General features: G+C 31.3%; 1 protein-coding gene across 1 annotated transcript; it reads left to right on the top strand.

The window, feature by feature from the left end:
- Positions 1-4,769: 4,769 nt before the first annotated feature.
- On the top strand, positions 4,770-18,888 carry LOC139485338 (long-chain fatty acid transport protein 2-like). Its single transcript, XM_071269755.1, has 11 exons — positions 4,770-4,943; positions 9,038-9,396; positions 10,139-10,249; positions 11,106-11,321; positions 11,814-11,972; positions 12,862-12,986; positions 13,853-14,044; positions 14,922-15,015; positions 16,360-16,558; positions 16,899-16,996; positions 18,088-18,888. Exons 2-11 carry the CDS (start codon positions 9,039-9,041, stop codon positions 18,408-18,410), a joined length of 1,875 nt encoding a protein of 624 aa, XP_071125856.1. The 5' UTR covers positions 4,770-4,943; position 9,038; the 3' UTR covers positions 18,411-18,888.

Raw genomic sequence — 18,888 nt, 5'->3', positions numbered from 1 at the left:
AAATGACATCTGGTCCGACCAAAATTATTGTGAATAAATTACTATCGTTCTTCCAATTTCTTTGACGTCAGTCTATGGTTCTAAATGTAGATATTTGTTTTACTGACCATTAAGAAAACTAAATTTCAATTTTAATTTACATTTTTTAAAGTTTGAATGATCAAAACTTTGTTCTGCTAATAAACATAGTGTACATTGAGTTTTAGAACTAGCGCGTATTTTCTTCAGGACGAATCATTGCATTCAAAGACTGCGAACCCCTCGATAAGTACTGCTAACATACAATCTGTGAAACATTATTATTATATGTTTGAACATTGTTTTCCATTCGCTAGGAGGGAAATGACTGTCTAAAACAAACAACATAGAAAGTTAAAAACGTAGCAACACGAATTCCGCCAAAAACTTGGGGTGCTCTCATGTGCTACCGAATGATAAGCAGATCCTGCTCCATATGTGGCAACCGTCATGTTGCTCATGGAAAACCCTTCCTGAGAAGTCTGAACATGGTCGTCGTTTGTTATTTTTCAAGAATAATAATCAAAGGTGATTAATCCTCTGCCTCTATTCCTAGAACTTTGATGAATGGCAGTTATTTGCGAAGCTTAATAAAGATCAAACGAAACATTATTTAAAAGATATATTCAACAATATACTGCAGATATTTAAACGACACTCGTCACTGATGAGTCTTTTGTAGACGAAACGCGCGTCTGGCGCAGATACAAAATTTCAATCCAGGTATTTATGATGATCATTGCATATAGGTTCAACACTAAAACATGTCATTTAGCCCTGTTTTTTTGTAATTCATCCTATCCTAGGTCACGATCAATGGTTGACACAACTCGAATCTTAATGTGTTGTCCTGTTGGGAATGATCAACAGCATATTTTCGATAGTCTTTGTGAAATGAGTAGGCCCGATAAGACCCCTTTTAGCTTCAAATTATAGCATTTTTACCAATTTGTTAAAAAGTATTTTTTAGCTATTTATTGTAAATTCATATAACAATTTAGTATAACTGAAGTCTTCACAATTTAAGCATTCATTTGTGTTAATTTTAAGACAGTTTTTGTCCAAAATGGAAGTGGCCGCATTTAAATATATGTTGTATATGATGATAATAAAGGACTGAACACGAATGCGAATACCAACAGTTTAGACAAAACAATCTGAAAAGAGACGCTTTATGGCATATTTGATATATTTTTCATAATTAAGCTTGAAACGTCTGTAATGACCAGATCAGTACAAATCTGTTACATATACTTATTAGTCGACTGAGGTTGACACTTAATTATTTAAAAAATGTTAAAAATCGTACATTTGATGTCCTTCGAGTAATAGGCCAAAACTAGCCCTTACCGGACCTTCTCCTTTTTGTGATCAACTTCCAGAGTATGAGATTGAAATACTGTAGGCATCTATTATTTCTTTATGCTCTTATCTCGCTTTTCATAACACTTGGCTCAGTGCTCGGATCACAAAAATCATGTTCGAAGCATGAAATGCAGCACTTTTGATTGGTTGATATTGGAGTATGAGTACAAATAACAGACTAGAAAATTTTATGACTTCAAGGCCTGGTGGACTGTTTTCATCAGCTCAGTATGTAGTAAGTGTTCTGGTACTGGCATGCTTTATAACATATACTTGAATTCCTCGTTAGAATATATAAACAATGACAAATTTTGATATAAAAAAAAACAGATGTGATAAGATTGTCAATGAGACAACACTCCACAAGAGACCAAATGACACAGAAATTAACAACTATAAGTTACCGTATGGCCTTCAACAATGAGCAAAGCCCATACCGCGAAGTAAGCTATAAAAGGCTCCGAAATAACAAATGTAAAACAATTCTAAGGGAAAAAACTAACAGTGTTGTTGTCAGTTTATCGATATTCTTTAACATTTACATATAAGCGGGATGTTGGGCTAGCCATAAAACCCTTTAACCATAAACTTTCCTGTACTAAGTCAGGAATATGACTGTTGTTATCAAATAGTTCTGTTCTTTGTATGTTGGAGTTTTTGTTGCACTTCAGTGTTTGTTTTTCTGTTAAATTTTATGTGTTTCCCTCGGTTTAAGTTTGTAACACTAATTAGTGTTCTCTCAATCGGGTTATGACTTGTATACTACTGTTGATTTTGTGTAGCGTTTCTGATGAATGTAAATCAAGCAAAAGCTCTTCTGATTCACAAAATTTATAAAGTATAATTTTCATTTACATATATAATTACAGATTCAATATTTTATAATGTCTCACCACTTGTATAACATTATACATGCCAATATACATATAAAACATTGCGTATACCATGAAATATTGGATAACACAAATAAAACATATTGTATATCAAAACTAACAGTAAAATAAAAGCTTACATACTAAAACATGTGTTGTTCATTATTATACATTATTTTGATTTGCTAACAGCAATCTCGCGTCATACTGAAATTAACCTTCATTTAAAAATAAAACATGGCATTTTTCATGATAGTATTTCATAGTTCTTTAGGGGATTTTTTTATATACTTTTTCAAGTTGCTACTTAAAATGGTGTGTTTTACACCTCATCAGCAAGTAATGAGTGTTATTTCTGCACAAACAACAATTTGAAAATCAATCAAATTTTAAGGGAGTTTTATGTATGGAAAAGAGCTGCTCATAAAGAGTCTTAATTTAAACTCCATTGGAATTCTTCCCATATAGATTCATTTCAGTAGCTTGTATCAACGTTGACAACGAAAAGTAAAAAACATCAACTTTAGGTGAGCACTTCCGGAAAACATGTGGACACACCCTGTCGAAAGTCAGAAGCCTGTAATCAGTGGGTGTCGTTGGTTGGTGTTATTTTGTTTATTTTTTCATTCATTGTTTTGTACATAAATCATGGACTTAGTTTTTTCGCTCGAATCATTTTACATTTTGTCATTTCGCGTCCTATTATTGCTTACTACATGGTATTGATTGTGTTCCTTGTTGAAGGACGTCCAGAGAATGGTTGTGTTTTGGCTTTCATACCACATCTTCTCAATTTAATATCATGAATATGTGTGACTAGTAAAAAGCTGGATAAAGGGATACAATTCAAATATATTTGCTTGTACAGGATCATATAGAAAGATTATTTTTTTATGAGAAAAAATATTATTTTCATCAATAAAATTTCATCAACGAAACTTCCAATATATCTTTCTGGTGAGTGTCAAACAAATCACGGACGAAAATAAAGGAGAACTGTATCGACAAAACAATCGGCGATTAATATAATAAGGCTATCATGGTAAGAGAAATGTGTTTCCTTATAATAAAAAATCCATGTACTGTGAAGTTCATTTAGAAAAACAATTTAGGTATTATTAATTATAAATATATTATTAATTTTATTTTATATGATTCAGCCAAGTGTCGTTGGTATTTCCTATGTTAACGAAATTTTGGTAATAAGTCAATTCTAGTGTTTAAAAAACACCCTTTCTCGCACCTCATCTAGAACCCAGAAGTAATTTCTTTTATCTCCATAACTTCTATTATAAGTGATTGTATATTGCTCAATACAAGTTTCACCGAATTTCGTGTATACTATTTTTGTGTTTTTCTTGATCGAATTCTTTCGTGCGTCTTTTTAACTGTATTAGTTTTCCATTCAGTGATCGAAATAACAGGGATCTCTTATGTTAAACTTAGTATATAATAAGTATAAAGATGTACTTTTTTACAACCATGGTGAATCCTGAGGAAAGACGTTTAACGACGTTCAAATATGACACGTTTCAAACTTTTTTATTTGTTCTACTTTTTTAATCAAACTTTATGCTTTTCGTTTTCAAATATGATTAACAGAAGTACCACAATGAAGAGTTTGGGTGTTTAGCAAGCATTTAAAATAATAAAGATCATTTATAAAGGTACATTATGAAAAATACAAATTTGACTAGCAATAAATATTGTTGAAAGTAAACAAACCAATATCTACAAAAACATATCTGAAGCAAAAAAGTATCCCTTTAAGTCAATCATTCAATGGGCAGGGGATTTTTTTAATCATTCTTAGATCTTGTATTTAATAGATTACTTAATTGTGCATTTAAGGCCAAATTCCAATCCCAGAGAACGCAGATTATGCGTGAATTGTAAATTGTGAAAAATAGTGACAAAAAATGTCTTAAACTTTATTTGTAAATAATTAATTTGCTTTAGTCTAGAATTTTAGTTTATTGAAAGACCTTTTGTCTGATTTTAAAGATATGATACCTCAAATTGTGATAATATTCGAATTAGCTCTCGCCACGATATAGCCTTTCAGTGCAAATGCGACGTAAAGCAAACAACAATCAATCAACCTAAATGCAAAAGTTTAATTTCTGTTTTCCATGTAGCAGTTTCAACATGTGCATTATTCAAATGTAACCAGAGAAATCTTTTTTATCAGAAAACACTGTCAAACATTCAAACATACTATCCACACTAATCTGTGTCCACACTTGTTCAAATGTAAAAATATTTAATGAATTAAGTAAAGTATTTATTTGGTGTTATTTATAGAGTTGTATTTTATACTTAAAATTCTTTCTCCGTGTAGGAGGAATATAATAAAAATTAAATTAATCATTCTCTTTATAATTTGCAATATTTAAGATTCGATACTTGTACTTTAACTCACGTCGCATCCAGAAAATAGTAAGTCTTTGCAATTCTTATTTTTTTTTTTGTAAAGTTGTATGATTTTTTTCTGCAATGAAGGTTTAATTTGTTCATGTTTTTTAAACACTGCGTTACACTTTAAGTGACGTAGATATACGTATTTTGTTGAATATTATTTTGTCAATATTATTTTGTCACGGCCTAATTGCTACAAATAGGTTATAAATAAAGAACGGATGTTTGTGTTTAGACCAGTACATAAAATTCTATCAAATTTATACACAGGTAAGTGCGTTTATATATGGCGTGCATAGAACAACAATAATTATGCAGGGGCGAATCCAGCTATTTCTAAATGGAGGGTTCCATACACAGGACTGAAAGGTTGCGTTCCCATCGATCGTCCAAAAAGGGGGGTTCCTACCCCCTGAATCCTCCTATCTGGATTCGCCACAGTATTGTGTTTTGATTGATGATTTTAAATATTAAATTTCTTTTGTTATTAATTAAAACCAAGTCAAGTGCCACTGTATCTTTTACCTGAAATTTTAAAAAAGACCGATCTGTTTACAATCATAGAGAGATTGAGTGATTTATAATTCGACTGTTGTGTGTCAAAGGTTAATGACCCCTTATGTAGGCCTGTTTATTACGAACTATTCAAAGAGCAACAATATCAATACAGTAGAAATACAAAATAAAAGTGGCCTTCCATTTTGAACATAATAGTAATTCAAAGGGGGGGGGGGAGTTTTACAAAAGCAATACTTTGAAATGTTTCATTGCATTTTTAATAGAAAATAAGGATTAACCAACATTTTTTACACAAAATTCGATATAAAATGATGTATTATAAAATTACAATACTCATTTCAATTACAGTATGAAGTTGTGTTAAAAATGTTATTATTAATATTGTCAACAAAACTACTGAACTTGGGTGTTCATTTTACATGTTCATGATGCATCTATACATTGATACTTTTATATTAGTTTATTTTTGTATTCTGTGTAAGTATGCCCACGATAGTTTTGTCCTATAGACTAATAGAATTGAGAATAGAAATGTGGAATGTTTTAAAGAGACAACAATCCGACTAAACAGCAGAAAACAGCCGAAGACTACCAATGGGTCTTCAACACCGCGAGAAAATCTCACAGCTGGCCTCTAAACTAAAGAAGTGAAATAGTTCAGGGATAATGCACTATGAATACTTAACTCCAAATCATATAAATGAAACCAAAAGTAAAAATCATATAAAACTTACACATGCATGAGGCTCCTGGCGTGGGACAGGCGAAAAAATATGCAGCGGGATAAAACATGTTTTGTGAGATTTCAACTCTTGTTGACTTATATTTACGAATGGTGTCATTGTACCGATGATAAAATTTAGTAAATGTTTTGAATATTTTATGATCGAAAACCATGGTGTAATAATTTTTCAGTGATGCATACATGTAGGTTTCTTTCGTTAAAGTCAAATACGTTGTTACAAACACGAGCGAATTGAACAAGTTGGGATATATAAACACTGAAAGATGATGACAAGGGAACGTCACCATCTTAAAATGAACAATTAACAATAGGAAATGAAATATCATCTCTTTTATCATTAATTTTGATATTAAGCTTCCCTTTGAAGATACAGCTATCATGATCCAGGATTGGGCAGTGTTCATTGTTAGTATTAGCAGTTCAACGGGATATATCTCTTTAGTCTACATACTGAAGTTGTCATTATTGAGAGCCAATATTTCATCCAAATATCTAAAAGTATTATTTAATTTGTTCATAAGATGTTGTGTCGAAGGGTCTTTGTTGATTTTAATCATAAATTGTAGTAACTGTTCATCACAATACAGAAACAGGTCCGCATTTGGTGGTGCACAGTTAGTCCCCATTGGAATTCCAATAACTTGACGATATACGGAATCTCCAAAGCGAACCAAAATTTTGTATATACTGACAATTCAAGGGCAGTTATAGTATCAAAGCAGGTCCAATTGACATAGTTCTTCTGTTTGTAGGTACTTAAAAATGTGTCCGAGTAGAGTTATATTTTTGCCTGTGGACTGTCACTATGTCAAATAACACGTTTAAAATATGGTTCTATAGTCAATATGAGTCCATCAAATATAAAGCAGGTTTATATGGGTTTAACATTAACAAATCCCCGTCCTAAATAGTGGGCGTTATTTTGTTGTAATAAACATCCTGGGTATAAGTGGTGTACAGTAGTAAGGTCAAGAATTCATATCTAGTAGATCTAAAGAAATTATAGAATGTGTGGTATGTGAAGTGATCAGTATAGTTACTTATATTTTGAGGTTAATACATGTCAATAGCAACAAAGTGTTCACCCTGTCGTAATTTGAAGTATAAAGGAGTAGGTTCAGTAAGACCCCTTTTTGGCCCCAAAATATAGCAGTTTTACAAAATTATTAAAACGTAATCTTTCAGCTATTTATTGGAAAGTAGAATGCTTCTGCTACATAGATATGGGCTGTTTTTGACAAAACAATGCACATATATCGGGTACTAGCATCATTAAGTCATGCTAAATTACTGAAATCTTCAAAATTTTAGCACTTTAGTTAAATTTTAAAAGGTTTCTGTCTTAAATGAAAGTGGTCGCATTCGTGTTCATTCATAATATTGAAATGTAAGTTGTATTCTATGATAATACATAATATATATAAAGGTTAAGGATGAACACGGATGCGGCCACTTTCATTTTTGACAAAAACCATCTGAAAAGTGACGTGTTTTGACATATTTGATAGATTTTTCATATTCAAGCTTGAATTAGAGCGTTTTAATGACTAAATCAGTCAAAATCTTTCATTTACACTAGTTGAATCAATTGAAATAGACACTTAAAAAAGTGTCTAAAATCTTTCGTTAGATGTACTTGAAATTTGAGGCCAAAATCGGCCCTTACCGGACCTACTCCTTTGTATAATAATTATTGAATCAGATTATTTTTTTGAAAGTCCAGTGGCAAATAGTTCATGCATATTCGGCGCGAGAACAAATTAAAATTAATACAAAATGTAGGTACTATTACAGAAAATGGCCGGGATGGAGGTCGGGGGATTCAGACTACCACTTGAAAATGAGTGTAAATTGGTTATGAACAGATATGTTACCTCCAAACATGCCACTTATGGACCAATCAAATGGTTGTTACAAAGGATTGTAACTTGCAGAGAGCGTGGCACACTCTCCTTACGAGATGTCGGTTCAACTTCCATTCTGACCGGATGTGGCTGCGTACTTGTACATCCCACGTAGATACACGAATGTCCAGATTTGGCAAGTGTTCTACTGCCGGTCGAAAGAACACCAAAGGGACCCCATTTCCCAGTCACTTTTGGGGCTGATAATATATGAAAGTCGGACTTTTGAAAAAAGTTCTCTGGTGTCAGTTTAGGTTAAATCTCAATCATTTCAAATATTTTGACTTGTATACTACAAATGTCACAAGTAGAAAAGTCACAGCAGGCACACATATGATAATATTGGATGTGTTTGTAATTAGAGACTTGAAACCTTTGGCCAGAAAAAAAATCGCCTAATATTTAAGTACTTGTTCAGAATTCTCTAGTAGGACATATCTGATTATTGCTAGAAGTAGTCGTCCATTTCTTTTAAAATACGTAAACACAAGTCAAATATACATGTAAATAATTTCTTTAATAGCTGTTAAGATTTCATTTTTCTTAAGGTGTATATTTAATATTGAAAAACTATTTTTAACATAACATTATTAGAAAAATGTTTGATATTCTATTGCAGTAGAAACTATCCTTTCAGTTTAAAGCAAAGTATGAAACACTCTCCAGTCATGCTGTTACAGTAGTATATTGTTAAATTTTATAACGAAATACCGTCAGTTAACCAATATTCATGCAATAACCCTTTTATTGTATAGCAATATAATATTTTAAAGTAAAAATTGGTTTAAAGTAAGATTTTGTCGTTGATGACGTCCTAAATTTTGAAAATGTATTGCACTAGACTGGATAAGCGCAATATTGGAATTTATTGCACGCTAACTTTTGGTTACTTTCTTTGGGAAATATTATATTGCTACGCAATAATAGTTGATATTGCATTCTTGAAAAGGTTTAATTCCGTTACTTTTTGACTTCCCACTATATTTGATCTCAAACGTATACGTTCTGGATGAAAATGAGTCTAAACACATTCTGTGTGCACACTCCGCGGTAATCATACTGTTCATCTATTCAATTTGATATAATGACTGGTCTAATCTAAAATATGTCGTTCATTAGTAACAAATTTATTGAACACTCAGTCTGACTTGCTTATCATTTTAGTTTATTTTAAAATAATATTTTTCTTTTTATAGAATGTTTATGATATTAGCGACAGTAGCTGGTGCAATAGGTGGTTTATATCTGTTAGTAAAATTTAAATTACCATGGTTGCGTAGTGATTTCAAATTTCTAAAAGTGGTCATAGGACTCGGAAAGGATCTTGCGACATGCAAGAGAAAAAATATTCTGCCAATCGATGTCTTTGAGAAAACAGCCGATAAGTTTACTACGAAGCCCATGATCATCTACAAAGGCGTGTCGTACAGTTTCATGGAAGTGGATAAAATGGCAAACAAATTGGCCAATGTAGCATTAGGATTAGGTATAAAACAAGGTGATACTGTAGCAATGCTGATGTACAATGAACCGGCATTTGTTTGGACCTGGTTTGGTAAGTTTATATACGTGGTAAAAAGGTGTATACTAAAGCACCTAACTCCAAGACAAAATCAAAAAGGGTAAATCCATAAAACATGACAGTCTTACATGCTTGACTTATTGTAGTCTCTACAAGTACATTGTACATGTAACTACATTGTACAACCTACAGAAGCGGCTGAAAAATAACTTTAATAAAAAAAAAATGTATTTCTGATATTGAACAGGTATTTTCATAAGAATAAGAAAAACATGTTTTCAAAATTTTACAAAAATGTAACTAAAGACTGACGTACATATTTCATATCCATTCGATAATTAAATCAGTACTAAATGTATGATATGGATGTCAGAATATTGTAATATAGGGATAAATGGAATGATCAGACAGCAACGGATCAAAATAAAATACGTTAGAGGACAACACGTGGTATTCGATCAGTGGAATAACAAAGGTTTTTTTTCATAGATGTGAAATAAAATAAGTTCAGTTGATTGGTCCGTATATAAATATATTAAGAAGATGTGGTATGAGTGCCAATGAGACAACTCTCCATCAAATTGTCACAATTTGTAAAAGTAAACCATGATAGTAGGTCAAAGTTTATATGCATTTTAGTCAATAAATTATCGGATAATTAGTTCTTCCAGATCATAGTAGTAAATGTAGTCACCAATTTGCTGATACATTCATGTTGAATAAACTTAGAAGCAGTACTCTGAATCATATATTTTGCTAGACAATGTACTTTTAGGTTTTGAGAAAATTGGAGTGGAAGTTGCTTTCATTAATTTTCATCAGAGGAAAAAGACATTACTCCACAGCTTATCAATCAGTGGCGCAAAGGCCATCTTTATGAATAGTGGTAAAGTTGATACATTTGCAATTCAAAAATACAGTCTATACAATTCAAATTTGACGCATACATCTTGGTCTATAGCATAGGTTTGACCATTACATTTATATTAAGATTTTGATATTATAATTACAAAATGCAAGGAGAAATATGTCAACGATGAAAAATTTACAACCATCTATCATTGCTGGATTTATGTATCACTGAAACGTATTACATAATAAATAAGATTCATGTAAACTTAGTCACTGAAAAAAAATTGCGCAATATGAAAACAAGAAGGTGCGGGTTCTGATATGATAGCCAATGCGACAAATATCCATCAGAGACCAAAGTATTTGTATCCTTAATCGATAATGTAAACCATAAGTACAGGTCATCGTACGTCCATAAAATGATATGTGGACAAGATGAGAAAAATCCATCCGACTTATTTTAAAAACATTAGGTTGTTTTATAGGACGTTAAATATCACAACTACAGCTGTAACTTACAAAAAGTGAAACTGTTTTTAAAAAAGTGAATATCAACGGTATGATTAACGCTAAATCAAATATAAACGAAAACAAAATATAGCAAACTACATGTAAAAGTTCGTGCAACCAACAACTATTGAAATATTGGCTCATTAAGAATGTCACGGGGTTAACACATTGGTAAGCGCTCAACTCCACCTCTTCCCTTATTGTGGATATAGGATCGTTATTGATGTTTTATTAAAACACTTAGTAGTATAGTGACCACACATATAACAGAGGTTTATTTTAAATTGGAAGCAGCAACAGACAGTCGGAAAATTTTCAACAATATTATGTAAACAATCTGAAATAATGATACATCATATATGTTTTTTCTATCTATATAGGTATAGATTTATACCAGGCTATAGACGATATTGCCAATGACTTAAAAGACATAGAATTTTACACCTTAGAAGCTCAAAACAGGAGTATACCGTCTAGGTTTAAAAGCTTAGCAGACGATCTTAAAGCAGCAGCTGATCAAAGAATACCACGTGACAAGAGGTCGAGTATCACTATGAAGTCTACAAATTGTTTGATATTTACCTCGGGTACAACAGGTAAAACATTTTCTGAATAGTTACAGCTAAATGCATTGAGTGCGTAGGTAAAGTTTTAGCTTGCTGGCTAGCTGAACCGTAAAGTCATTATTAGGTTAGGTATACTAGTACCCTCCTTTATGAGAAATCTAGTCCTACAGACAGATTGCAAGCTAACCCGTTGAAACATATTACCTCTATTTACACACGCAATGCATTTTACTGTAAAAGAATTTCAATACTAGATTTACCTCGGTTTGGTAAGCTATTTCAAACTGTAATATGAGGTAAATAATACACACTTTTCTTATTGTATCAGTTTTATTAAAATATGCGTTTTCTTTCATTCATTGGTGTGAGGCGTATTTACAGAGGCGTAACATTGTAAGATTGAGCAAATGGAAGCAATGTTAGTTTTTTAAATTATTATTTAACTATGTTTGCTTGTACTGTATCACAAATTGATGAGAAAATCTGTTGTTTATTTTATTGTTTTATTTTTTTCTTCCAAAGGCTTACCAAAACCTGCTATCGTTACCCATACAAAGTGTATGATTGGTGGGTTTGTATACACCTATTGTCATGTGACACCAGATGATATATTGTACGAATGTCTTCCTTTATATCATTCAGCTGGATGTCTAATAGGCATTGGGACATCGCGGAGAAATGGTATGGACACATTATATATAATTTAGTTTTTGTCTCATTTTGATGTGTGTGAGATTCAAGTCTGTACGCTACAGGTAAAATGTGTGCAGGTAGATGCTCAAAAGACGTCATCAACTGTTACAGGAAAGATTGGAGAATATTAGACTGGTTCCCGATCGCAATATTCAGTATGTTACACATACACCAATACGTGAGAGAGTATGGCTAATAGCTAATACGTACCTTGAACATACTAGTACCGGGAACCAGGATAGGATAATATCTACAAAAGTATACTTCCTGTCTTTTGTTTTTATAATAAAATGAACGTTTAAAAATTCATTAATACTTTTTTAAACATTTCTTTTCAATAAAGATAATAAGATTTTTTTTTAAATATAACTTTTACTAATAGAGAACTGAAATTGATACATAAAAGTACAAATAGTAAAATTAAGTATGACTTTGTGTTACATTAATTTTGTACCTTTTGAAATAGAAAATTATGCAATTGGAATCTACATATTTTGTAGGAAGAGCAATTGTATGTCCTATACAGTCTCTCAACAAAAATAACTATGATTGTATCAGACAACACGGATTCCGTTTCAAATTGATGTAATATAGTGGAAATAACAGCAACTTGATAAAAAACGCAATATTGAAATAAGATGGGCATTGTAGTCTTTTTTATGACTTGAAAAATAAAGTCAAAGAATAAAAGTTCGCCATCAGTGCACTTTATTTAAAAGCACGACCGGCGAAAAAATTACAAAGATACAAAATATTTAAGAAAAGTTAAAAGGATAAGATACTTAAAACAGTCTAACTAAAAATAATAAAACGACCTATATTGCCTGAGTTTTGATTTGTACGCTAAGTAACGTTTGCTCTTTTATATCCAATGAAGGAGTGACCATGGTTCTGGCGGAACGATTTTCTGCCAGTAAATTCTTTGAAGAATGCCATCGTAACAACGTAACTATGATTCATTATGTGGGTGAAATGTGTCGATATTTGGCCAACTCACCAAAGGTATGTATGAAATAAGAACAGAAAATAGCCTTAAAATGTCCATTCATGAACATGTTAAAACTCTTCGTAGAGATTCAAAAGGGAAAATCCAAAAATGTCCTTTTTAGAGGTAAAAATGTAGTAAACCGGGTTTTCTTTAAACTTTGAATTTCATTAATTTATAGGTAGCCGTTTCTTCCCTTAACTGTGATATACCTGATGTTAAAAGTTTGAAATGTGATTTTGACTCAATGTACCCAATAAAATTGTCATATTAATGGTGTGATTTTGTCAATTTATTCCAATTACCAGAGAAGAAATTTCTTCCAACACCGATTTTCTACAGAAAGTACCAAAGAAAAGGAGAATATTGGCATACGAATTTGAAAAATTAGGCATTTTCACGACAACAGCAAATGTTTACCTCTAAAAAGGTCTGCTCTATGGTTGGGTTGTTGTCCCTTTGACACATTCCCCATTTCCATTCTCAATTTTAGACCAAGAATATATGAATTATTGTCCAAGAGACACTATGAAACAAGAAATATCATGAAACGTAATGATCTTGAATCATTCATACCTCTTTCTTTTAAATTCTTGACTTAAGATAAAGAAAACTATCGACGAGAGAATTTTTTTTGTGAATTTTGTTGTTGTTTTTTCTTTATTCTATTTTATTTTTCTCTTACTTTATTTTGTTGATATTTTATTTTGATGGATGGATATTCGCCATGAATTCTTCCATTCTACAACTTATGTTTTTAGCCCATTGGTATTTTGATATATAAGTTTTCAATCCATTGTCTATGTTCTGCATATATGTTCAAAATGAGACTAAACTACTTCCATTGTCTCTTCTGACTTATTTTTTACATTATATATTGAAGGGCGATTATGATACAAATCATAAGATAAGAGTGGCGCTTGGAAATGGACTAAGGAAAGACGTGTGGACACTGTTTCAAAAGAAGTTTAAGATTGAACAAATTCTAGAGTTTTATGGTGCAACTGAGATGCCAGTAGGATTCATAAATATTGAAAACGCAGTTGGTTCAGTTGGCAGAGTTTCTCCATTGATCGTAAGAATTTAGTCAAATTTATTGTACAGTAGGTCAACCTAATAGTTATTGATTTAGTATTGCCTCAGTAGGTCAACCTAATAGTTATTGATTTAGTATTGCCTCAATTTAGGTCCTGAATTTCAATATTTGCAACTGAACATTCATAAAACATCAATATAATCATCCATTATAGTTTATTAATGTTATCAAAATTGTACGACTTAAAAATAACATATTCAACTTGAACAAAACTATCAAGACAAAAAAAAACAAAAAACCTTGACATATAAAAATTGCCGGCTCTTAGTATTGTAATGAGCGACTCTATAGAGTCGTTCAAAACAGCCATATCAACCTACACCTACAGTCAGTAAATTCATCATGTGTAAATAGTTTTATCTTAATATATAAATAAATAAAATAAAAATATGCACTACCACTATGTAAAAATGTTATAATTAATTTTTGTTTTTAATCACAAAATTTAAAAATTTCACTGTATATACGTCTCCACAAAGCAATGCGCAGTACAAGTGACATAAACTTCAACGTGTTGAAGGCGGTCACTAAAAAGTAGAAGTAGAAGAAGAAATGACTACTCCAAAGAGTGGCTGGTCGACTCAAGGGGTTGGAGGGTCCGAGGGTCGGAAATCTCCTTTTTTAATTACGTTCAATGCATTTGAATGGGAACATATAGTTAGAACCCCTCTTTATCCTGGGTAAGAAACCCCCTTTCAAAAATGGCTTGATCGACCCCAGCCAAATACACTTAACAAAACAGTCGCACACAAAAACAGCAAACACACTATACTATACTATAAGTTGTTTTTCGGAGAGGTATGCTGCTTTAAACTAGGTCATAATGATCGATGCATCTTTTGATTTTCTTGTTTAGAAACGAATCTTTCGGGCCAAATTTGTCAAGTTTGACACAGATATGGACCAGCCTGTACGTGATGAAAAAGGCCAATGCATTACAGCTGCACCTTGTAGGTATATGGATATAATTTTTGTGGAGACTTCAATTAAACTGTACAGACTCGATCTGGCTGCCACTTTTAGCAAAAGAAGTAACCCAAATACTTAAAAAAAAACAGAAAATATCCCTTTGTCATTTGATGCAGTTTTCCGTCTGTACATCTTTCGAGAAAACATCGTCCACAAAAAAAAATTGAATAGAGAAATTTTCTAGAGGCTTTTTCGGTTGTGTTTTTGTGTGCCACACCAGTTCGGTTTCATAATATACTCTAAAACCAAACACTAAAGAGATTCGTGAATTAGGACAGGGACATTCAATTGGGCGGTTTTCATCGAAATATGAGTCTTTTTTTACCGCAATTCCTAACCTTTATATTTTGAAATTTGAAAATACCGATACAAGCAAAATATATGTAGTTTTCAATTAAACCGGATCAACGAATTCTTACAGATACTAAGTCAAAAAGCTTAACCTGATAAAACAAAATCATACAATCCGACAGTCTTGTATTTGTATAGGCGACTGTACTTCGGACCAGTTTTCAAATAACAATGTTAGAAACAATGTATCTGAAAAATTAATATTGTGCAATGTATATATAAAAAAGAAAAAAAATGTCAATGTTTTTCAAGTAGTCTTGAGTTCAATAGAAGAGCATGTTTGACAATTAAAAGTAATGTTTTATCAGCCATTAGAAAACACATGAACAATCATTTTGAGTGATATTATTTAATATACATTTGATTTTATATGAATTTATTACTGCCCTGAGTGATTAGTGGAATGTAACAGGGAACATCAGGAGGAGTACAAACTCCTGAAGGATATTGTAACAAGCCAATAATTGAAATAAATATTTAATTATTTTGTTAAAAAAATATGTATAAAAAAAGAAGATATGGTAAACTATGATTGCCAATGAGACAACTCTCCACATGAGACCGAAAATTAACAACTACAGGTCACAATATGGCCTTCAAAGTGAGCCCATATCGTAAAGACAGTAATAAAGGCTCAAAATTCAAAAAGGTAAAACAATTCAAAACAGAAAATTAAATGTCTGTACAAAATATTGAACTAAATAAAAATAGGTATACAGAAACAAACGACAACCATTTTATTACAGACCGATTCGAGTCCGGTCAAAAAGAACATACTAGAAAGCAGTACATTTCTAAAAGAAAATACTTTATACGCACAAATGTCAATTTCAAGCTGTACATGGTTAATATTAATAAACAGAATAAGTGTTTTGAATAAGAAAAAAATTCTAAGTACTAGTAATTAAACCCGCTATAAGTATTACATTTATTATTGTACAATTGGTAAAGTTTTAGTAATGTTATAATTTTAGATGAACCTGGACTTCTTCTTTGTTCACTCAGTGAACAAACTCCTTTTGAAGGATATAAAAACCGGGATGATGCAACCAAACGGAAACTTATCCATGATGTTTTTAAAAAAGGAGATGTTTACATAAATTCTGGAGACCTGTTTTACCATGACGAAAACCATTATTGTTATTTCTATGATAGGCTTGGAGATACATATAGGTAAATCAGTACATGTTTATTATTATTTTCGGATATTGATAAAGTTTGGTAAAAAATGTAATTAATCATAAGGGGGTCATGATTATCATATATTTCTTAATAAGTGCTTAAGTGTTTTAAATACTTCTTTTGCTACATTATCAGTATTATTTACTACAATTTTATCATTGGTTATTTTTTTCATATAATTATATTTGGCCAAACTTTTTTTCTCCATTTTTCGTACTTTTCAATGTATTTCAAAATTTTAGAAAATAACAATTCTAATGCTGATCAATAACTAAAAATTTTTTATTAGAATACAAACTTTACGTCTAGTTTTTTCGTTACTTTTTTTTAGATGGAAAGGTGAAAATGTTTCAACAACACAAGTAGCTAACATTATCACAGAGTTACCATTTATAATAGATACATGTGTCTACGGAGTTCTTGTCCCAGGTATAGTGGTCTTATATATGATGAAAACTGAAATTTATTGTCGTTGATAGTTCTGTAGATTATCACTAAGTTAAAAACATGATATTCATTATTATAAAGTTGTTTTACCAAAGAACGCACTTGCATTTTTCAACGAAGAATTTCACTTTAAAAAATTAACTGATTTTACATTAGGCTTTCGATGTATCTTTAATTAAAATGAACAACACGATTTGTTCCACATGTCAATTAAGAAAAGAACTGAATATATTCACCACCATTTTGCTGCGATGTTCGTGCTGTCTTGTAATTGGTTTTCTGATAGTGCTTTAGGAACTGGTGTTTGTCTGTTCGTCAATTTTCGACATATATGTTGTCTTTCATTTCGACTTTTTATAAGTTTCTCTTCAATTTTTATTCAAGAATGTTTCCAGGTAATTATAAAGCCCATTTCAAATAAATCGAATTCTGAAATATATTTAGCATTGTTAAGTGCATCACTTGTTTACCTTTAGTTTTGACCCAAGTTCAAATATCTCGTGTACAAACTGTATCAAATGTCCTATATAGATTATAACATCAAGTGAAACAAAATGGATCTATTGGGCCACAATTACATCTCACAAAACACGTCATTGCATGCAGCACTGTATTTGTGTGAATTAAAAATAATAGAATATACTAATTTTATTTAGTTGCAGTTATAATCCCAACAATATAGGGCTTATAAGTTTGCTACTGAATACAGTAAAATAAACAAATTACATTACAAGCAAAACCCGATATAAAATGATTCATCTGATTTTCAACTAAGCGTTTCCATTTACAAATATGCGCATCTGTACTCAATCCGGAATATATAAATACATTTCAAATGCGAATCATGGAGAGATTTGTTCCAAGAATTTGCAATTATATTTTAGTATAAGATGTGTTTTTTTAATATGACATTCACTTAAAAGTTTATAACGCATTTGCTTTCCTTTTCTAACTTTATGAATATAACCCTTATCAAAGGTATTTGTAAATAAGTACTATTCATAATCGATTCAACAGTTACAATTTAAACTGTTTATCTATTATAGTTAATTATGTATTTATTTGCATTTAAGGTTCCGAAGGGAGAGCAGGAATGGCTACAATCAACTTACTCGAATCCGGAAAGAAACATCCTACTGCAGACATGATTTCCCAAATAGAACAACGGTGTATCAACGAGCTAGAATCATACGCTATACCTAGATTTCTACGATTTACACACATGTTAGATATTACATCAACATTCAAACAAATAAAGGCAACTCTGAAAAAAGAAGGATTCGATCCTGCTGTGGTTAAAGAACCACTTTATTACTTTAATACTAAAAAACAGAAATATTGTACTTTAGACAAGGAAATAGCCATGGCAATTGAAAAACAAGAAATTAAACTATAATATGAACACGATGTAACATATACTGAAAGAGAGATTGCAGATAATTGTATGATTTAACCAATATTACCTCTGAAAAGCAACAATTATGTTTTTTTTAAACGGTCCCAATGGCAAATTGAATGTTTAATTTTACTTTTATTTGAACAACTTTTTCACATATAGCAAAACGTTAACGTATTATATAACTACTTCGAAAGTAATAGAGTATGTACTGTGGCTTTATTTACTACTTTTAAATTAACTAATCAAGCTATGTTGAGAATGAAGACCCATTAGTGGCCTTCGGCTGTTTTCTGCTCTGTGGTCGGGTTTTTGTCTCGTTGACACATTCCTCATTTCTATTCTCAATTTTATATTTTAATATTTTAATTATAAGAGTATAATTTGAATAGTTAGGCCTATATATAATGTATTTTAATATTTTAATTTGTAAAATAGTTTACACAGAATAACATGCATAATAAATCTATATTATTTA

Source organism: Mytilus edulis, chromosome 8 (assembly GCF_963676685.1).
Source record: "Mytilus edulis chromosome 8, xbMytEdul2.2, whole genome shotgun sequence".
NCBI classification, from domain to species: domain Eukaryota; kingdom Metazoa; phylum Mollusca; class Bivalvia; order Mytilida; family Mytilidae; genus Mytilus; species Mytilus edulis.
Note: the sequence above shows the minus strand (reverse complement) of the source record. Positions and strands in the feature narration are given on the sequence as shown.

Coding starts and splice junctions, on each gene's coding strand:
- LOC139485338 (XM_071269755.1), top strand. CDS start 9,039: ATGTTTATGATATTAGCGACAGTAGCTGGTGCAATAGGTGGTTTATAT. Junction 15,016..16,359: donor ATGCATTACAGCTGCACCTT/GTAGGTATATGG, acceptor TTATAATTTTAG/ATGAACCTGGACTTCTTCTT. Junction 16,559..16,898: donor AGGCTTGGAGATACATATAG/GTAAATCAGTAC, acceptor ACTTTTTTTTAG/ATGGAAAGGTGAAAATGTTT.